Source organism: Malurus melanocephalus, unplaced genomic scaffold (genome assembly GCF_030028575.1).
Source record: "Malurus melanocephalus ecotype Western Australia unplaced genomic scaffold, MMel_1.1 scaffold_84, whole genome shotgun sequence".
Classification (NCBI taxonomy): Eukaryota; Metazoa; Chordata; class Aves; order Passeriformes; family Maluridae; genus Malurus; species Malurus melanocephalus.
Window position 1 is genome coordinate 680905 of NW_026623316.1, and position 22878 is coordinate 703782.

At 37.7% G+C, this 22878-nt stretch overlaps 1 protein-coding gene across 2 annotated transcripts in view; it reads left to right on the forward strand.

Annotated features, from left to right (window-relative positions):
* Nucleotides 1-22878, forward strand: part of SNX24 (sorting nexin 24) — an 86863-nt gene that overhangs the window by 35776 nt on the left and 28209 nt on the right. For both annotated transcript variants that reach the window (XM_057367756.1, XM_057367757.1), the window contains exons 2-3: nt 9786-9869; nt 14764-14868. In XM_057367756.1, the coding sequence (XP_057223739.1) occupies nt 9786-9869; nt 14764-14868 (189 nt within the window). The remainder of the gene's footprint in view (nt 1-9785; nt 9870-14763; nt 14869-22878) is intronic.

Below are 22878 nucleotides of genomic sequence, written 5' to 3' on the forward strand. Positions count from 1 at the left end.
TAACCACATCCTGGTAACCTTTTTCAGGTCTTGTCTCAGTCACAGCAGGCTTAGTCCAATAAGAAAACTACCTTATATCTATGAGCTATATATATCTATTCTATATCTATGAACTATATATTCTATATCTATGAACTTATTTCTTTGTCCCAGTTTGAATTACCATTCCAAAGAGATTGACCTGGCAAGGGAAACCTTCGGTAGCAGGATGGCATATTTTGATAAATGATGCAGTAGCTCTTCTTTCCACGAACGAGTGCTGATGTTTGAAATAGTGTTGTCAGTTGCGTGTAAGAATAGCACAGGTGGCAGGCAATCACAGAGGTAATGAGGTTTCCATTTTGGAAGACAGACCAATGCCAATTTAGTGAAAGTTTGGATGATTTAACTCCATGAAAGGAAGTGCCTGAAGGTGCTACATGGATCCTGACTACTTATCTTCTTATTGACAGAACAGCATTTGAATCCTCCATTTTGGGGCTGAAGATGGGGTAATCAGAGTATTTAGATGTAATATATGAAGGATCTTGGCTAAGTTGCAAAGATCCTAAGTTGACATTTAGGAAAACAACCTCCTTTGACTACAGCTCTTAAAAATTTATTTGAATGAGCAAGTGAGGTAGTAAAGAGGAGCAGAGACTTACTGCAGAGCCCTGAATAAGAAATGGATAAGTGGATTTGCATTATTTCTTTCACCTGATTTCTCTCACCCTGGTGAATGTGGASCTGTCGATATTAAAGCTTATGCATACAGTATCTTGACTAAATCCTATTGTGTTTCATATTCATGTGTGTTTTGTTAGTCACCAGCAGAGAAGAATACTAAATTCATGTACTRTGGTAGACATACCAGCGAAAATACCAGAGACAGTGGAAAGTCAGTTCCTTTGAAATGCTTCTTAGCGTGCTGCTTGTATCTCTTATGTGTTCTTTGACCCCATTTACATTTTTGTTTGTAAACAGAATATCCATGTTTTGGAGGTGTTAGGTGTTCTCCAGACAGGAAATTGAAGTGCAAACACCTTAACACAGACTCAGAGTTTCTAGAAAAAGATGTTGTGTCTAATCTCTCACAAAAAGGTCCTCTTGCTGGTAGTTGGGCTGCAACATGAGGGCACTTTCATTGTGGTTAGGAATTGCATCCTGCCTTGGGAAGTGAGAGGACTCATTACAGACTCTCCAGAGAAAATAGCAAAGGATTTTATGACAAAAGAGAAAATTCCTTTTCTTTTATCCAACATAGAATTAATCTATTTCTTGTAAATATTCTTCTGGAATCAGTTATTTTTTGCAGCATTCAAGTATTTTATCCCAATTTATTTTTTCTATTTGGAAGCTAATCTTACCCATTAAAAGGCTCATAGCTTTTGTGTTAGTAGAACATTTATGTTAAGAGGGATTGAGATGATCTACAAGATATGACTTGGTTATGGTGTTTTAGTCTCATTTTATTTAGTCTCATTTAGTCTCATTTTATTTTTTTTTTTGTCATATAACTGCATGCTTTAGCATGAATTGTAAGCTTTTTCCTTTTTCTGTATAATATCAACACATTTTCCTTTAAGTTTGCCTGTAAGGAAGTTAGCCAAATAGGTAACCACAGTGACAATGAGGTTTTAAAAGGGTGTCATCTCCATAACGGTTGTCCTCTGCAGAGCCAATAAAGAAAAATACCATAACCAAGTCAGATCTTGTAGCATCTTGGTTGGGTTACAAATTAGATTTCCATAGCCAGTGTATTGTTGGCAAGGGAGAGGCTTTTTAGTTTGGAAAGCCAAGTAAGTTATTTTTCAGGAAATGACAGAGAGGTTCCTGTGGGATTTTATGAGCCATGTGTTTGGAAAAGATTGGTTTAAAGAGAGTTGAAAAAATCAGAAAACTACTTACTCTTACATGTCAGCTACTCTTTCATTCAACAGTGACAGCTCASTAGAAGCCTCCCTCGAGCTTCCCATGTTATAAGAATTACAGAACTGCCTTGCTGGGTTGCAATATAAATTGTTTTACTGTCTCTTCCTCTAAACCCTAAGAAATATAACATACACTACTAAAAAGCTGTCTTCAGGAAGAGTATCCCTGAATCCTGTGCATGCCTTTTGTACATTATTCCTACTAACACTGCCATTTTAGGAATGGGAGAGCCCCATATTGCAAAACAGTGYCGGGGAAGTGTAAGGAAATAATCTGTAACTATTTTGTATTGTTGGTGGAAAATATGAACTGCATGCTGGAAGGTTTTTGACAAAACTAATCTAATTTGACTAGATACTGGTACCAGCAAAACTGGTAACCATTATGGAAGAAAAAACTTKTTCAGTAAACAAGTGGTTGAAGGTTATGTAAATTAGTAAGGAGGCATTTGAAGTAAGAGTCACATTTATAAGAACAAGTGATTGTTCTGATGTACCTTTTTTTTTTCTTTTAGCAATGGGAGTCCAGTTAGATTGCAGTAACATGAGATTTAACAGAAGCARTCAGTGAAACAACAGACTTGTCTTCTTATATCGCAGTAGAAAACCTATGTTTTCTATGTTAAAAATAGCAAGGCTGCTTTCCCAGACCAGAATGGGTCAGGTAACAGCTTCACACAGGTTGGGGCTGTTAAAAATACTCTCTGGAAATCCTGCAGTGAACTTYTCTCTTCTCTGTCATGGTATTTCTCCCTCATAAACTCTGGACAAATCAGTATCATAATTGCATAATATCAAGCTTTATTTCCATAGTCAAGAGAACTGTGTGCTTTGTTCCTTGTGCTGTAACTTAATATTGTACATTGTACTTGAGACTAAGTGAAACAGTCTGATTTCATATAACAGACATGACTGTGCTTGAGGCAAAGGAAAGGGCTGTTTGTGGGTCTAACCCAACTTCTGAGCTTGACTTTATGTGAGACAAGAAAATCTTGTAATTGACAACACTGATTCTCTTTGGGGCCCCTCAGCAGAACTGAYCTGAGTTCATCTGAGCTGTACCAGTGGAAGGCGAGGTTCAAGCACAACAAGCACCTGTCTTAGGTGAGCAGGGAGGTAGAAGAAGCTGCAAGGACCAATGCCCRAATGTTTGCACCAGTGGAGCTGCCCAGCTATGCCTCTTGCTTTCTGCCTGCTCTCATGGCCATCAGGAAAAATCTTAGCATTAAATTTTAGTGTGAGGATGATACCAGTGAGGGTGGAAGACTCTTATCTCGATACCTATTCATATTTCCTCCCAACACTCTTGATTCCTCTCAGGCATTTGCTTCTTTTCCRTTAGGGCCCCTAGCAAAACCAAATGGAGCAAACTTGTACCTTCAGGGCCGTACTGCCTCCTTTTTTACTGTGCCCCAACTTGTTTCTCAGTTCTGGAGCAGAAAGGGGGCCTTTCCTTACAGGCAGACTGTGCAGGAGCTCTTGTAAGGCCTGCTTGTGTAGCATGGGAAGAGCATTTTCTAAAGAGATAAGTCAAAATGTGACTATAATCAACCTACTCAAGAAACAGAAGGTCTTAAGTCGCAGTAGCTTGAAATAGGTGGGGATAACCAAAGTAAATACTTRGTGCTAGAGAAAGGAGGACTGCGGGGAATATGGTTGGAGAGCAAAAGAGAGATTTCCCTTGCCACATACCTCGATGACCCATGTCAGCCTCTATGCCCTTGAGCTGCCCTGTACCTGCTGCAGAACCGTGTTTTGCTGCCCTGCTTTCCAAAAGATGAAGTCAGAATAAGTTAATGTGTTTTCATTTGAGGGATAGTGAGATTCAGTTTTATCAAGGCTGCTCTGAAGTTTGAGTTGGCTGTGAATACTGTCCTTGTCTACGCCTCTGCTGTGAAGGGCATTCAGAAGTATGGAGCATTGCCATGAGGCACTGAACTCCTAAGATGCTGAATTGCTGTTGCCGCTAAAGCCACACTGTCTACCACCACCACGCAGGTACCCTTGTTTTGTAGAACATTGTTTTCCTCTGAAATAGTATGATGAAAATAGGCTTAAGTTATCTTTTGAGCTCTACTATTTTCTATGGTCTTCTTATAGTTGTAGTCATAGCACAGCTGAGACAGAAAATGTGCMATTGTCTGAGCAATAATGAAACACTAAACACTTGGAAATCCTATTAGTGTTTCATGGACCGTAGCTGTCATTTCATTTGYTCTGGAATTCCTTCCATATGGCCATGGCAAAGGTTTAAGGTTGAGTTTTCTTGACACTTTGAATACATTAGCTGTTCCTCAGACAAAAGTCTGTCAAGGATACTGAAGCATCTGAAAGGATGTATTTATTTCTGTAGTAATGTATTAAGTAGAATTAGGGTCAGTAAGCTTGGTCTTGAGAGATTAAAACATGGCACTGGGATTTGTGGGGTTTTCTTTCCTGGAGAATGTTAGACAAATGTATCTGGCTTTTGTAAATTTGTCTTTTTCTGCTTCTGTTTTTTTGTATTTCCTTATTCTAAATGAGGCTTCCCCAAATCTGTTTATCAACTGYAATTTTTCAGGAGTCATGCAATTCACTTTTCTATGGCTAAATATATACAATATGATAGTATTAATTAATCATAATTATAAACTATGTAGCTAGCATAATTTCCATGAGTGAACGTGAGAGTCATCTATTTATTATGTAATAGRAAACCAAGCTGAGATATTACTACATGTGTTAATTTTCATCCCTACACATGGTCATGTTTGTCATACTTGTCTGTGTTTTTTTTGTTAAATTGATCATTGTAGAATTTTTGGAGACAAAGTTACTAGAGCTGCATCATATTTTTGCATCAAAGTATCATATAAAAGATGTACCTTTGTATCCTGTATACACAAGTGACATAGGTAAGAACTGAAGTGAGGGCAGTGTAAATGTTACCCCAATTTGTGGTATGTGTTTGTGGGYGCCATAGGTGGTTCTTGTACATCTTATTAGTTTCTGTTTTCTTCCATTTGTGCTTTCTGTGTTCGAAATTTGCAGTGATACAGTACCAATTTTTTGCCCATATATAATCCAGTTTAGTTGATTTGTACTACTGCCCGGTCAGTTTCTGCAGCAAGAAGAGAAATATGTGTGTTCTTCTTGAAAATATTGAAAAAGGACCATTTAGTTAGAGGTTTGGTAATGATCAGAAACAGATAAATTCAGGAAAATGGCAAAATTAGGCATACTTGCTGATGTGGTTTGACACTGCCCAAATGCGAGGCACCCACAGCAGCTGCTCACTTGCTCTCCCCTGCCACAGCTGGGCAGAGGAGAGGAAAAATAAACTTAATGAAGGGTTARTGAGATAAGGACCAGGAGAAAACACTCCAAGGGCAGAACAGGCTCAGCTTAGAGTAATGAAGTGATTTTATTACTAACAGGATCAGAGGAGGATAATGAGGAGCAAAATAATCCCTTAAAACACCGTTCTTCCCCCCACAACCCCTCCATCCTTCTCACCAACAGTGCAGAGAGCAGGTCATGGAGGGTTTGGTCAGTTCATCACTGAGATCTTCTTCCACTGCTCAGGGAGAGAGGAGTGCATCCCCTGCTGCACCATGGGGTCCTTCCCATGGGAGACAGTCCTTCTGAAGCTGCTGCAGTGTGGGTCACTCATCCGCAGGGTGCAGCCCTCCAAGGACAGGCTGCTCCAGCCTGGGAGCAAGGGCGCCTGTCTCCACCGGGTCTCCCACTGGATCACAGCCTCCTSCAGGCAYTCACCCACTCYRRCAAGGGCACCTCCTCCACRGGCTGTGGGATGTCCCTGTGGAMCTCCATGGGCTGCAGGGGCACAGCTGCTTCACTGCAGAGGAATCTCGGCTCCAGTGCCTGCAGCACCTCCTCCCCCTCTTCTCCACTTACCTTGATGTCTCCATGTTGTTTCTCTCACATGTTCTCACCTCTTCCTCTTCWCTGGCTAGGAAAAAACTTTGCTGCTCCTTTGTTTTGGTTTTTGCCTTAAATATGTTATCACAGAGGTGAACGCGCATCTCTAACTGGCCCAGGCTTGGCTCAGCAGCGTGTCCATCTTCAGAGCCACCATAAATTGGCTCTGCTGGATATGGTGGAAGCGTGTAGCTGCTTCTCGCAGATTCCATCTCTGTGCCTGCCCACCCCGCCACCAAAAACCAGGCCATGCAAAATGAACACACTTGCTAACAATGAGAAATGAAGAAAATGGTTCCCAGGATGTGAATATAATCCATACAACTGGAACAAAGTGAAAAGTAAAAATGATGTGTACATCTGTTTTATAGCTGGGCCTGAAAGATTTTAGTATTTTATTAACAAAGACCTTAGGAATTTTTTTTAAGTTTTCTTCACAAGTTTGATGGTTATGAATTGAAGTGGTAGATCTGCAATTCTGCCAGTTTAAAAGATTGTCATTAYTCACACTGATACCAAACTCACAGATTTTTGCCCCATGCATCATTAATGTGGGTTAAAGTCTGTTGGAAGAATGGTTTTAATGGATAATGATCTTCTAGCTATGTACAGACATCATTGATAACCGTTGTGGCAGCAACCAAGAACAGTGAGATGTTTCTAGTTTCACAGTACTCTTTGAGTTTCCTGATTGGTGTCTTCAAATGAATGGTCCCTTGTGTCGTAGTCAGGGTGAACTGCAAATCATTCAGTGCAGTGTAATTTTTGGCATTTCAGTGAACTAGGGTAAAAGTATTTTGCTTGTCTTATTCAGAGATTAATTCTTGCATTTTTCATTAATCTCTCTGTCACTTATAAAAAGTAATATGTCTTTTCAGAGTTATCTGTTCAAAGAACATAAGCATTTTTACAAGAAAAGTAATTTCCTAGCAGTGTTGCACTTTTCCCCCCATAGTTCTTCCGTCTTTATTTTGGCACTTTCATCCATGTTCACCAGTTTCCTTACATTGTTTTTCTGTCAGGGCCTGCAATTGCTCAGTTAAATTTGTGTGAGATCTGCCTATAGCTGTTTTGTATCCACGAAGAGATCCTATCTCACTCTCCCAACTTAATGTATCTTTTCATCTTTCAGACAAAGCCATGTCGTTTTATGAAACAGTGGCACAGAAACTCATTTCTATGCTTTTAATTTGCTCTTGTGAATTCTGATCTGGTAAATAGTGAGGAGACAAACCTGGAATTCATGCAGTCTAAATAAATATAATAATACAAGGTTCATAAACACAATTGTGGTTTTTAAGTTACTGGCATTTCTGCTTTATAAGTTACTTTGTAAATCAGATTAATATTTAGATTTAAATGAAGCAGAASCATTTCTGGGTTGCCCGCTTATTTATCACAAATTGCTTTATATTTCAGAAGTATAGATGCCACAATGAGTRTATTAGAAATATCATTTGCAGGACTTTGTTTTCAAACCATGATATTCAACTTCAAGCACATCAGAATTGTTGGTTTTGTAAATTTTAGGTGGCTCCTAAAGCTGGATCTGAGGCCTCTGGACAGTGAAGGGCAAAGTTAAAACCTGTATACTGGCATAAGGAGTTGAGGGTGTAAGGGTGGCAGATTCTGTATTTTGTAATAACATTACTTTGCATGCAAAGCTGTGCTTCTTTCTTCTTACATCTTCTGCAAAAGTAACTGTAAATACGTAGTTTGATGCCATGATGTTAGCAAAAATAATGAAACTGAAATTAAAATAGGAGAAAGAATAAATGCAATATAGATTCTGGTGTTCTGAAAACATTTATGTGATTCCTTAACTAGTGATTAAACACAGAACAAAATAGATACATACTTTGAAAAGAAGATCCACACAGGGATTTCTATTTCCTTTCACATATTCCAGCTATTCTCCTTTATGAAAGGATGGGGTTTTAGGTTTTAGATGTTTCTCTGAAGTTGCACATATGAATAAAATCAAAAGGGACTGCACATGCCTAACTGTGATTCACAAGAAAGTTACCTGTCGAGGGAGTGCTTATAGCTGAGGCAGAAGCTCCTTAGACTTCTCCAAATTGCTTGGCAAACCCTGCAGCCAACAGAAGTGCTAAAGTGGAGAATGACTTTTAGCTGGCTGAGGTGTAAGTGGGTGATATTAATTGCTCGTAACTCCTGGAGATTTAAGTCAAGTCAATTCAAAACTGTTGCAACACCTTAGCTAGAGACCAATGATCGCTTTTCACTTAACTATTTCATATTTTGTTATCCATTCTTTCTAACAAGTTATACTTAAACCTCCTTCATTCCTGTGCAATTCGAAACACATTGTTCCTTGCAGAACTATTCATTTCATATAGTGCATAGAATATGAAATGTAAATAATATTTTCCTCTCTTTAATTAGGATGTTAAGTCTTAACTAAAGAAAAAGTCTACATTGATTTTCCTTTACATATGATTCTTTTTATAACTGTGAATTTATACAATATTCTTAGGGATGTCTTGGAGTTTTCATGTGTAGAGGAAAATTGTTTAACAGCCACTGCTGTTCTTCCAAAGTAGTCCAAGTAGACGGGAGGGGCGGGAAAAAAAATCAATGCACCCAAATAAGGTCGTCTGCCCATAACATTAGGACAAAGACATAGCCCTATTCCAAGGTGTAGAATATAGCACAACTTATTACAGCAATCCAAATGAATTTTGGTAATATAAACATTGGCGTGAAATGACTGTGGTCCTATCCATACTGCATTCAAACAAAGGTAAAAGCATTTCAGTCTGGATTAAATAAAATGCTGTCTGTTTTTAATGTTGTTTGGCTAGCCAGTGAGGACCGTAGTATTCTGACCTGTTTGAAAGGCAGGTTCTAGTAGACAATAGAAAGTGTTTATCTGGTATGATTTCTCAGTGTTTGCTCTGATCAATGCTAGCTGCACATGTTGTGACAGAARCTCCTTTTTTCTGCATTCAGGCATAAACATTGTTTTCAAATTTATTTCAAAGAACATTTTATTTGGCTAAGTTTTGGGTCTTGATGTGATTGTCTGTGCTGAACATTGTTTCTCATTGTCCTTAAAATAATTATTTCCAGCATTTTCTGTGSAAAATAGAAAACAAAGAATGCCTAGATAGACCAAGCACCTTTTCTGTATTACTTCTCTGCTGATTTTGTCTTCATTTAATAGACCATGTTTTCTTGAGTACCTCAAAATATTTCTCATCACTTGCCCTCAGAACTGACCTACTGACCTGAGAATCAAGAAAATGTCACGTTAGTGACTACTAATTAGTGGATCCAGAGAGCTGCTTCTTCTGGCCTTTCAACCTTCCAGAGGCAGCAACAAAAGCTGTCACATGTATCATACAAAGAAAACAAGCATTTGCCATGTTTGCCTTTTATTTTGCTTTTTCCTAGAGCATACACAGCACAAGTACAATTGAGACTAGAGATGAATTTGTAGGTTAGGAGGAAATTAATCTACAATATAGTGTTTGCATTTATTTATCCATTTCCATGCGTAACATAATGCATATATTATATGGCAATTACTGAATATGTGAATGTATTAGTGTGCTGTATTGTAAGAGGAAAATAATTACATTTTATTTCTCCTCTTCTTGGTTTTTTTTTTCTGCTTCTACCATTCTTTTTTAATTACTTCAAAATGTGTTACATCTTTCTGAAAGGAGATATTTTAATGCTTAGCTTTTAATGTAATGCATGTAATCCAAGCTTAAGCTGTCTTTTTATGTTTGTTGAACAAACTTGTTACCAGAAGGTTCACCCGTATTTACCATTAATCATTGTTGTACTTCTACAACTGATAAGGCACCTTGGGTTTTTTGGGACTACTTACTAGAATGACTGTGGTAAAATGTGCAGCTATAGCCATATCACTGAACTGTTTGTGCAATTAACATTACTCTATTTTTTATTATTTATAATTTTCAGGTCTTTAAAATAGAAGTGCTGATGAGTGGAAGGAAACATTTTGTGGAGAAGAGGTATAGTGAATTCCATGCGCTTCATAAAAAGGTACTGATCTTTTTCTTTGCAAGTCGTAGCTTTGCTTTGCCTCAGTCATATTTTCTTCTCTCTTACATACATCTTGTGATTCATGCCTCTGGAAATTAATTTCTTACTAACTCAATTTCTTCTCTTTTTTGTAGAGGGGAGTGATGATTTCTCACATGTTACTAAGTCTTTTTTCATTTTGATTATGCTGTATGGCTAAAATGCTGTCTGTGGTATGTTTTTGTCCTCTTGTAAAGTCACAGAATAAGTCACATTCCAAACACAAATAAATACAGTGGGGGGTTTTATTCCAGTTGAGCAAATAATGTGTTAGTTCTATAAATTGTATTGCTAACCTTCCATGAGTAAAGCTGAGGAAACAACTTTTGTACATGAGGAAGCCAGACACAAAAATGACTGAGTAAGCCATCTCAGCGTAATATAGAATATCTGCTAAGCTTGTCTACTGAATCATCTTAGTAACACATAGAAGGAAACTCTGTACTTTCAAGGCTGGTTATCTACTAATTCTTCTTTAAATTGCTTTGACCGATGTTGAAAAAAAAAAAGTATGATTTCTTCTCTCCAAGCTGAACTGAATGCTGCTGTGAAATTGTGCAGCTGAAAGGCAAGCTTCACCTTTTTTTCTGCTTGAGGTCACCCCTCAGCATCTTTTCCACCAGGCTAAGCAAACTCACTATCCTCATCCACTCTCAACATGTGTCTGCTGAGCACCTGCAGATGGGTCTTTGACAAGCAGAAGAGAAGAAATGCCAACACCAAGGCTGGATCTGGAAGATAGAGAAGAAAGCCTGTGGTTGTGGGCAGAAGCCTTTCCCAGGCTGCCCACCATCTGGGCAGCTGCCTCATGCACCTGTCCCTTTGCAGGGGCAAGACTTWGAACTTCCCTTTCCTGGGGCTCCTGCCATGGCAGGGTGTGACTCTGGGGTGATGTAAACAGCAGCACCAAATTGTGAGTCCAGGCAGGAGGAGAGATTTGGGTGCCACCATAGCAAGGCTGCACCAGGTAGGAGAGCAGAACCCAGGTACATGGGGCAGAAGGTACAGTGAAGAGGAGACAGGCCTGAGGTGATGAGTGGTGAGTCATGGGCAGACCCAGGAGGGTGAGTCAGGCTGGAAACCCCTGTCCCAGGACCAGCTGCAGAGATGCAGGCATGGAGCTGGGCAGTACTTGCCTTTAGGGGAACAATGAGACAGGATCTGGCACAAGTAGAAGAACCCATCAGAATAAACATTCCATCCTACCCAGCAAAAAAAGCAAAAACGGTTAAGGATACAATTTACACTGTTAGTAACACAGAGACTTTTCCTGTAGTTTTTGTGTATTTATTTTATTTGGGTAGCTGGGGCTGGGAGCTTTTGAGGGCTGGTACATGCCATAGCTGATGGCCCAGTGCTCCAGGATGATGGAGGTCACGGGCAGCTGGAAGTCGCAGAGCCACTCTCACCTGGTGGATGTCTCATGTTGCAGGGGTGTGATGACATGCTCCACACAGTCATCATCCACCTGCAACAATTGCAAGACTTACAGTATTCTCCTCTTGCAGAAGTACTTGGACTTTTTCTCAGCCCATCGCAGGATGGTGGCAGAAATGGTGGAAGCACCRCATCATATAACTGGCCTTCTCCAACTCTCCAGACAGATGAAACAGCAGTTGCCAAACTTCACTGTAATTTCTGGAATAGCACAATTAGTCAACATGAAAGTCACAAATGACTGCAGTCTTGTTCTTTAGCATCCCTTTCACTGCAATAACTCCCTCTGTAGAGATTTCTTTCTAGAACAATAGAAAAAATCACAAATGATACTCCCTTTCTCTCCAGAAATAGCAGCAAAATAAACAAACCTGAAAAACAGATATTCTAACCAGGCTCTTTGCACCATGTTTCAATTTGTTTCATTTTCACATTCACTTGCTGTCTATTTATATTACCCTGAAAATTGATAGAGACCTCTCTGCACAAATGCAAAACAWGTAACATATTATGGCAACAATATACCTTTTTATTAAGTCTTACTTTCTGAAGTGTAAAATTTCAGTCAGTGTGGTTGAACAGCTTGTGCACTGAGTCTCTTAGTACTTTAAGTGTTACAGAAATCCTAGAGAAAGCATTTGCATCAGTTTGCTATCAGCATGCCAATATGGTATTTATCTTCTGTTCCTCTCTTCTCCTTTAATTTAAAGTGTATGTTTCATTCTAAATTGCTGTGAGTACATGACAATTGGAAAGGTCTCTTTAGACTTGCTGCATATTCAAGGTGCCCTTAGTGTTAGAGATGTCTGTAGTGAGTAGGAAAAACAAGGCTGCTGTAGAGAACAACTGCGGTAGGAAATGGACATAGAGGCTGATGAGGATACCTTGCCTTTTGCTGGAGAAGAGCATGCTTCACTGGCGTTGTGTGGAGGAAGGAGGACTCTAGCTCATAGAAAACATTATTCATTCATCAGAATGCCAATTAATGTTTTGATTAATTATAATTTTTAATCAAAGCCAATTCTAGGGACACATCTGGATTTCCCTCTTTCTTGGGTTCAATCTTTCATAGATCCTAGTTGTGTAAAAGAGTAAAGCTCTACTTCCTGTTCAATATGTCTGCAGTAGAAAAGGTTTAAAATCTTTTCAAGACTACCATGTCACATCATGAGTACAAATTATTCTTTTGACAGAAGCACCCACAGCTGCTGCTGTCTATGAAATAATTTGCATAGGCCATTATGCTTTGACCTGATTATGAACCACAAACCTTTCCTGTCAGGCTGTACACATGTATATGTACTGTATAATATGTAAATCTGAACAAAAGAGTTATTATACCCACGTGGAAGGGATTTTTGGAAGGAATTGATTTGTTTGTAGGTGCTTAACAAAGTTCAAGATACAACCATTCTTTCATATTATTCCCAAATAACTTTTTGTACTTCTTTTCCTAYACATTATTAAATATTGGTAGTTCTTAAGTGCAATAATGCTAGAAGGTGACAGTGTTACAACTGCAGTGAAATCTCTAAAAATCTGAAGTYTGACATTCTTGCAAGTTGTAATTTTAGAATAACTACTGTATACACTAGATCATATTGTCTTTTCACAATTAGACAAATAACTCTACTTGATAATGTGAGCCATCTTTAAGTTTTTAAGGAAATAGGGACTACAGTATGTCAGTAGTTACAGACAGAAAGATATTATAGGCAATAATAATCCAGATAAATATATTCTGTTTTGTTTAGGGAGAAGTCTGAAGCAATACAGCTAATGCATATGTGGTTTTTCTTAATATTCTTGACATTCTAATTATTATTTGTAGCAATATATATGATTGGAATATTGCAAGCATAAGAAAGCGGGCTTTTAGTATATTCTCTTTATATCTGTGTAATATTGGCATTATACCCACAACCGGCACCTACGCTTGCACATTAGGTTTTGGATGTTTTATATGTAACCRGGTCACAGGGCACAAAAGGATTGTTAATCATCAGCTGAATTACCAGCCACAGAGTATTTATCTTGTAAGCAGCTAGGTCTTGTTGGACACTTGTATAGTTTCAGATTTGCCTGCACTCATCTGGAGCATTCTGCTCATTTGTAGCTTACCCGCAGGTGCTGTTCACAACAGTAGTGACCGTAGTTTCTTCAACCTCTCAGATCAATTTAGAGAGAAAAATGGGGGGGAGGGGTGTATTCTTTCTTTAAGATCAGTCAGTAAATGTACATTGCCTTGGAGTTTTATTTTAGAGTGTTGTTTTTCTCACTTCATGTTTAATTGCAATTTAGCACTGTTAGGAAGTAAGGAAGTTGCAAAATGTTTCCAGAGCAATTGAGCTTTCCCGGCTGCAGCTTCGAAACTTGTGATTGTAGAGACGTTGATGTGTTGCCACTGCTTTTTCCTATAGTGACATCTCAGCAAGCTCAAAGATGAAATGTAAATTCTCAGTCTCCCATGGGTATGCAYGTCAAAGTCAATTTTGAGTTTCTTTCCTTGCATTCTTTGCCTCAGATTTACTCAGAGGCAATATCCAACAGAAAAAATGCCACCTTCTATTAAAATACAATGGAGTCTATTTCAGTTATTATTTTTGCTCTGTAGTTTTGAGGAAAACATTAATATTTTTTGGTTTTAAAAAAATATGTTGCTCCTGGATTCATAGTCTGTCAGGWTGTATATTGGTGTGTATATTGGTCATATACACAAAAACCGCTCCAAACATGTATGTATTTCTATATAGGTGTGTGTATATATATAGATCTATATAGATACATTATAAGCTTTCCTGTGCAAATCTTTAGAGGAATAGTTACGGAGATCTCTTTGAAATATATTCCTTGACAATCTTGCTATTTCTCTGTGTAAAATATTAAACACAGACTGTCAGTCTGTTGGTACAATTTGAGAGCATGGATATTTTTGATTGCCAACTCTCCAGAGAAATTATTAGCTCCTCCATGCACTTCTTACATCTGTTCCTATTTACCTAAATCTGGAGTCAGAAGTTGTCACRGTGTGGTCACTACATTTAGCAAGGTAATATCTGGTTATGTTGTGGCGATGTTCTGAGGTATCAACCCAGGCTGACTAATGGGAAAGTTGAATTTCAATGCTCGTGTAGTGGTTGCCATTTTGTTTTCAGGCTGTTAGTCAGAAAAAATTGTTAGTAGGGTTCCTCTTTACTGTCCAGGGCAACTGGATGTGGACATTTTTAACTGCATCCTGTAGGTATGACATCTGATGTTCTTTTAGTGAGATGGTTGTAAGTAACTTCATTTCCATGCTGTTGTCCTTAATGCTTGGGGTTTTTACATCTCTGACATAAACTTGTTTATTTTAAAGAGACATTATTGTTCTTTGTTTCTGTCTGTGGAAGTTTTTTTTTTKTTTGTTTGTTTTTTTCAGCTCAAGAAGTTCATAAGAACCCCAGAGATCCCTTCAAAGCATGTGAGAAACTGGGTCCCCAAGGTCCTGGAACAGCGACGACAAGGCTTGGAGTTGTACTTACAGGTGAGTCTCCTTGCAGCTCAGTGAAAGTAAAAAAAGCTTCTGTTTCCAGAGCATTAGAAAGTATGAAGTATGGCATTTTACTGATAGGCAATTTTAGAGGTGGGAAATTATCTGGATACTTACGATCAGTGGTGATTTCTGTTTACTTAGCAGGACTAGCACCTAGAAAACCAGTCTATTTTACCTTCTTTACCTGATTTTTGCAAAGGCTGCTAACTGACTTTGGTGAACCTTCATTTTCCTCTGCCTAAAATGGGGAAAATAATGCTAGTCTTTCCAAAGTTGTCCTGTACSAATGTCCTGTTGGTTTGACTGTACCAATCAAAAGTGTTGCAGAAAAATTATAAGGAGTCTTTATTTAACTGACGTCTATTTAGACAGATCAGGGAAACATCAGCTTATCAAATTCATGTCCCGCTGCTGTACATACCTGTACGTAAATTGTTCCTCTAGCTGGAATAGGCATTTGTCATCTCATATTAATCTCAGTTGATTTGGACATTTGCATTTTAAGTCTTAGGTTCTACATAAATGGGTTGTGATTTTGATGAAGATAATAAAAGGAGTCTGCAGGAATGATGCAGTCATATAGACATCTAAATATATCAGGAATAAATCCCATTCATTTTTAAGAAATGGATTTTCTATTGTCACCATGATTGCTTTAAAAAATACCCAGTGGTTCAGGTTCACAGCTATTTCTCTAGTGTCAAAGCCACATGAAGGCATTACTCTAAACATGTTCCCAGTTCATTGCACTTACAGCTGCACTAATGCAAGTGCTATTTTACTGAAGCGGTTCATAGAAATAGTGTGTAAAAACATAATTGTTTTAGGAGGAAGGCAAAAATAAGTCTTCCATTTTCACTCACATCAGTCACTTGGAGTGATTTTTTTTTTTTCTGGTTTCCATACAACTTTTTGGACATAATTGCTACCAAGGCATGTGTATCAATTTGTCTTAAGCAGTTGATTTTCTTAAAAAGATACAGAGGTAATTTGCTTATCACTTTTTAATTACTGATAAACTGTAAAAGAATATCTCCCCCTACTGGAAGAGTTAGTCAACTCTTGTTCTTTTGCAGTCCTGCACATTTAATTAACTCTTCCCCTCTTTTATCACTCTTGGCTGTTGTAGGAACATGCAGTGGTTTAGGTTGGAAGGCACTGCTGGGCATCATCTGTTCAAACATGACAAGCCTCTAAGTTATATCCRTACTAATTTAAACAATCAGAAAAGTCATTAATACTTTGGTCAAAGTTATTAATTTCTCTTTCTGCTAATAGAAAGCAGAATTAATCATCAGTGAAATTTTAACTTTTAAAATAATTAGAGCCTGGTTCTAGACAATGAAAAGTTAATATTACTTCAGTTATGAGATGTTTTTTAATAGTGCCAAGCATTTAGCAAGATACAGTGTAGGAATGTACTTCAATTTCAGAAGACAGTTCTGGCAGTCATTAATTGTTTTGTATAAAACCAGCCAGAACCTTATGCAATATTGAGTAATTACATAGATGCTCAATTAATTAGATGTTCAATTAATTTTTTTTTATCCTGTCATGCAGATGGCTGTGAAATTCAGATCTGTACCTGGCATGGTCTAATCACATTGGGTTATAATATTTTTAATAAGGTAGTATTCTGTAATTAAATACAGATAAAATTATTGACATGAAATGAGAATAGTAGAATCACTCTATTAAGTAATGAAGAAAGCAAGACATTCCCCTGTCGAAGACAGAAGGTGCTGCAATTGCCAGGACCTTGTTACTTCTTTGTGACCTTTTCATGATGAAACCGCCCTTTTAAATCCTTTCAGCACTGGTTGTTTGTTTCTTGGAGTGGATGGACAGGAGCTCAGAAACATTTCATTATATCTTTCTGAAGAGTAGCAAGATTATGAATAAACGAACTATTATTAAATTGTGAACTACAACAAGTAATTTTGTTTTAATGKATCAGTGGTCACTGCCAGCTAATAGTCACCAGATTGTTTATTTTACTTCTATTTTTGAAGGGTTGGGTCAGAGCTTTTTCTTGTTACAACAGACCAATTTTCGTGGAATTTTGAAAGAATGATTTATTTTATATTATTTTTAAGTGACTCTCATATTTTACAAATTTGACTGGAATTTACAACTTTTGTTGTTGTTACTGTGAACAATTGACTAGAAGCACTAATATGCTTAGTAATTCTACTGCATATATAATAATATTTACAGAGTCCTTGTGAATACTGAGAACAATTAACTGACTGACAAGAGGAAAGAAGGATTGTGTTTAAGCTTTTAATGAGGAAACAGATGCAAAGATAAGTGAATGACAGCGYGGTCCCAAACATTCAAGCAAATTAGCATGAAGAAATAAGCTATTGCTCCTCTGCTGATCATGGCAAATATCTCTGTGCATGATCTTAAACTACAGCACAATGGAAGTAAACTAAGCTGGTTTAATCTTTGCTAATTAAGAAAATCACAGAATCACAGTATAAGCTGAATTGGAAGGGACCCACAAGGATCATCGAGTCCAACTCCTGGCCCTGCTCAGGACACCCCAAGAGTCACACCCTGTGCCTGAGAGCATWGTCCTAACACTTCTTGAACTCTGTCAGGCTGGTGCTGTGACCACTTCCCTGGGGAGCCTGTTCCAGTGCCCAAACATCCTCTGGGTGAAGAACCTTTTCCTGATATCAAATCTAAACCTCCCCTGACACAAGTTCAGGCCATTCCCTTGGGTCCTGTCACTGTCACCACAGAGAAGAGATCAGTGCCTGCCTCTCTGCTTCCCCTCACAGGATGTTGAAGACAACCATGAGGTCTCCCCTCCATCTCTCTCCTCTAAATCTCAAAAAACTTGTTACTGCCAGTAGAAGAGCATTAAACCAGCTTTTATTATTTTGTGGTTGCTATCAACTATGTAACTTTGTAGCTACTTGCTTGTATTTCTGACCTGGTAGCTTGCAGTAGAACAGAGATGAGAATCCAGGTGGCTTTGATTCAAAATTTGTAAAATAAATCACTGGATTACACATTAATGACAAAAATCTCTCTTGATAGTAGTTTTACACTGCGGCAAGATTTGAACTTAGACAATATTTATTTATGGTTAGAGATATCTTCTCTTGATGAATTTTCTGAAGAGTTTGATATTGAGGAAAGGTAGAAGATAAGGATTTTAAGCAGCTGTTTGTATAAGGAGTCTATAATTTGARAAGGACTGCCAAAAGGACCTGCACTTAAGTCTGTGACTCCTCATCGTGGTGAGCATGAATTAATGTTTGCTTGAAAGTAACTGAAGGTGAGGTAAATGATAACCAGCATGATACCTTCTGTTGGTGTTTGTTTGCTGTGGGTTGTTTTTTTATCCACTGTCCAACCTTGGACTGACTGTTGCCACAAAGCAATACAGAAATATTATTTGATTTGTATGTGTATTTAGAGAAGACATAAATCACTTGAAAAGCTCCCTCTTCTGCAGTTTTTACCGTGTATGAGTTCAATAAGTCATTTTGTAGATRGACAAAGTGAACAGGTAGTTGGGGTCTTATTTTGGACATTGAAGATATTGTTGGGATTCCTAAGGGTGGCACTGGAAGGACCTTAYCTAATTGGCTATTGAAGCAGCTGCTACTGCATTAGATCGGATCAGTATTTGTTACAGATATATTTGATATGATKTACTATTGGAGGAGCAATTTTTACAAAGCTTATTTCCTGTGAATTGGTAATGGGGAAGAATTTGATCCAGCCACTTACTCATTTGGAGTTAGGTCATATCCTTGTCCCAGTAAACTGACACTGGATGTTATTGCCATCCAGTCTGTCTGCCCCAGGGACTTGCCCTTTGACAGGTCTTTCTTTTAAAGTTCAATGGAATAGATATTTTCTAACCCCCTCGGGCAGAAGAAATCTCATCATTTGCTGATATCATCAGACCAACAAGATAACAAGTATCGTTAACAGAAATCGCTGTGAAGTAGCACCCACACCTCAGCATTTGTAGCTGAGCTACAGCACCCACAGTTTGTAGCTGCTGCTAGTCTTCACTGAAATGATTTGCTTACAGGGAGAGATTTTGAAGGAGACCCATTTTTTATTAGTTTCAGGGTACTAACTTATTTCATGTGGTCTGGGTGACCTGAAGAAATTCTTCTTGTGACTGGCAAGGCTCTAATATAAAACAGAGAGTTGTAGACCTTCTGAAGTGCTCTGTATATATGTAGGGTCTATATGTACATACATCTCTAACCAGAGTTAATATGTAGAGCTAATATTTCTCTCTTGGCTGAGGTCAAGAAAACATACTTGCCTTTTATTTATTCTTGAACTTTTTACAAAAAGAACGGTCCTGATTCCTGGAGATAAGATTGGTTAAAGTGCTGCTTGGCTGTGAGACGTGAAGACTTGATGAACTTCAACATTCCAGCGGTTTCAGGAATCCAGATCTTAAATATGAATTATGGCATTTATGAAACTGGACTAGAGATTTGTTTTCCATTTAAGGAAATAATCTGGAGATCTGAGAAGCACTTTGCCCTATATTTCAGTAGTCTTCAAAATGCAATTCTCTTTAGAAATATTATAACTACCAATCCTTCCTGAAAAAGATAAGTAAAACCATATCTGTTATGATTTTGCTCTTAAGAAATTAAAATCCAGTCCCATACTCCTTAGCTGTCTTAGTTTCCAGCTGGGTGGAGTTAGGAAAACAGYGGATGGAGTAATGAATAATGTGTAATTGCTTTATGAGTAAGTTCATCAGAAATATGAAAAAGAAAAGCACACATTATTAYATTGCATTTTTTTACTCTTTTTGGGGGAACAGTTCAACAGCAACTGCAAAAAAAATGCCAGACAAATCAGCTATTTCTGTAGTTAGTGACTGCAGTGGAAAGACTGTCACACAGAAAATTTGGCTCAAGGCATCATTTCTTCATGGGTCACTATGATTTTCTTTAATTACTTCAATAAGCATTGATAAAAAATTCCTTGTGGTAAAGTTTAAGTAAATAAATAGCCTTTCTGACTAGACACTGAATATGAACAAGGTTTTGTACTGTTTTCTTTGAAGTTGATCTAGTTTTGGGAAGTTAATTCATGAAAGTTTTAGATTCAGTTTAAAAAATACTGAAAGGYTCTTTTTGTTGATTTGAAAACACTGTTGCAGAGCAGTTCAGACAACATTTCATATTGCAACTGGGGATAAGAATTGTGCTCTCCTTGAGCTTCAGTCATTGCCTCCTTTCACTCTGATTCTGGGGGGTGAGTTAATGTGATTTCTCACAATTTTTTCATCTAATTGTGAAGCAGAACAGTTTTCCATCACCTTGTGAGACGTTTCATTAGTTCTTCACTGCTTAACTGATTCAGTTTCTGTTGAGCCCTTGGTATTCTAACAAGAAGGAGTGTGAGCTCAGCCATTTATTGCCTTGTCCATTTTCAAGAAGACTGGAGAGATCTCTGCTCTCAGATGGGCAATCTATGCTTCTGATGCCAGTGTGCAAGTACTCACACAGTATGTTTGTTAGAGCTTAGGCTTTCAATAGCCAAATACTCCTGTTATGTAACTGCAGCTGAAATCCTGCTTCAGAAGTCTCTTGCCTGGCATAGGATCAGAAATAAATTTATTTGGGCAAAAGAAATCCTTGGTGATGTACATGGTTTTTCATTGTTTTCACTTCTCTTGTGAAGCAGAGTAAAAATTGTCCCATGGTAATACATAAAACTAATCTGAGCTCTGTTAGGCAGAACAAAAATTAGGACTTCATATGAAGACAGGAAGATGTTGATTGTGGCTTAAGCTGACATRGCTCTCTATGATCAAAAGTAATCAGCAAGTGCTTTCTAAGTGTAACAATTTTTGATGTTATATATGTAATTTCTGTAGAGGTAGTAGTTTTTTAACTGGTGCTGTTGGAGCTTTTAGAATTACTGAGATCTCTGTATGTGATAAGTGCACTTTTAAGAGACACTTAATTGCTTTCACCCAATAAAAACAAATCAAGTTGGTTATCATCTAATTCTGGAAATGTAAGAGCAAAATTATCTTAGAACTATTGAATGATCTTTCAACTATTTAAATTTTATTTCTGTGCAGTTCACATTCATCACATTTTTCCATTCTGCAGTCAATGTTAATATTCATTACAATTGTTCTTCCTTTATATTCTCAAAAATCCATTCTGTATCAAGCATTTAGTTGTTCTTGTTTACCTGTGTACCCTTGCCAAAGCATGTTGTGAATGCAAAATTTTGAGCTGGTTCAATTGGAAGACTAGAAAGGTATACGAAAGGACAGCTTATATCAAGCATAGAAGGCCCTCTAGTTGGAAATAACTTTAGAAGCTGATAGAGTTTTGAAGAAAAATGTCTCATATGTTAGTCTTACTCATTTATTCCCTTCCTTGGTGTCTGTTTATAGCCATTTTGGGACATAGGATACAGTGTTAAATGCATCTTTGGTGTGAAGCAATGACCTTTCTTATGTAAACTTAAAGTAATTAGAGACTTGCTTGTGTTTCATTTTGCTATTAGATTTGTTTAAACATTAACGTGTTTTCAAGAACTGAGCCCTGTATCTTAAAAGAAAAAAAGAGTTAATTGTATGGTTGAGAGGACATTTGAATGCTTGAGCTATATCTGTAGGCACAGGTAGGTAGGTAGGTAGGTAGGTAGGTAGGTAGGTAGGTAGGTAGGTAGGTAGGTAGGTAGGTAGATAATGAAGAGGTATGCAGGTCAAATGTGACTCTGCAAAGCCACTTACAAAGGCTTTTGCAAGACCTTTCAGACCAAATACTTTACACGTGGGAGGTAATTGGTTATATACTTAAAAGCTGATTTCAGCAGTTAAAATTTAAAGCTATAAAAGTTTTCTGCAAAATGTGGGTTAGTTTTYTTTTTTCATTTCCAGCTTATTCTGTCTGTGCCTGACCTGTGSGCTTTTTTTTTCCCACTAGGCTTCTGTTTAACCATTCCCATACCTGAGAGCAGGAGCTGGATAGAAATCACTTTGACTCTTTGTATCATTCATTAGGCACCACAAAGGTTTCTGCAGAGGCAGTCCTTCCCTTCGTCTTATGTACACATTCACTGTTAGGATCTATTTCTAGCTAATTTAAGACCAAATTGGCTTATTTGCAGAAAAAAAATTCCCATCAAGTCCAAAACAGATGCTTATCTTCCTGGTTGCTATTTCTGGAAACCAGTTTTGTTTTAAATGCAGGTGAATATGCTGAGAAAGTTGCAAAAAAAGAGTTGGATTCAGTGAAATAAGATTTAACGGATGTTTTGCTGGAAAGTCTGTTGAATCACCCATATCTATTCACATTGAAAATTCTCTCCATTATCCAAAATTATTCAGCGTCTTCCCTCTCTAACCCCCTTTAGTGTGCAGTARTCAAGGCTGAACAGTTCCTGTAAGGAGCTCTAAAAGCAGTGGTATGATAAGTATAAAAAGGCAAAATGTTCTTTGTCCTCATTAAAGATTGTGAGCAGAGTGTTAAATAATATTAATGGCTGGGATTGTCAGTACTTAGCAGTACTTTCCTAGTACAAGTGATTTTATTGATCGATACAGTCTCAATGTAACAGGGCAGATTATTCTACTGATTTTATCGAAACCTTAACTAAGTTTGTTAGTGTACCACATATCCTTAAATAGATCTAGATGATGATGTAGATTAAGAAAAGCAGACCACCATCCATCTTTTTTTGATCGGTTAATAACTTAAATCCATCATTGCTGCGACCAGCTTTTTTAAGATTCTGTTGTGCATACGTGTTTCTTTGGTGGTAGAGATACATAGCTGGATTTAGATGGCTGTGGATTTTAAAGAAGTGTGCCTGACACATGCAGGATTGCATATTTGTTAAGAGGAAGCAGAAAGCCAAAGAAAACAGGAAAGCAAAATAATTCTGTAGATAATTTAAAGGAAAGCCATGTATTAAGAGTGTCTGTCTGCAGAGATTTATGAAGAATTATTCAAAGCATTTTTCAAGCATGCTCAG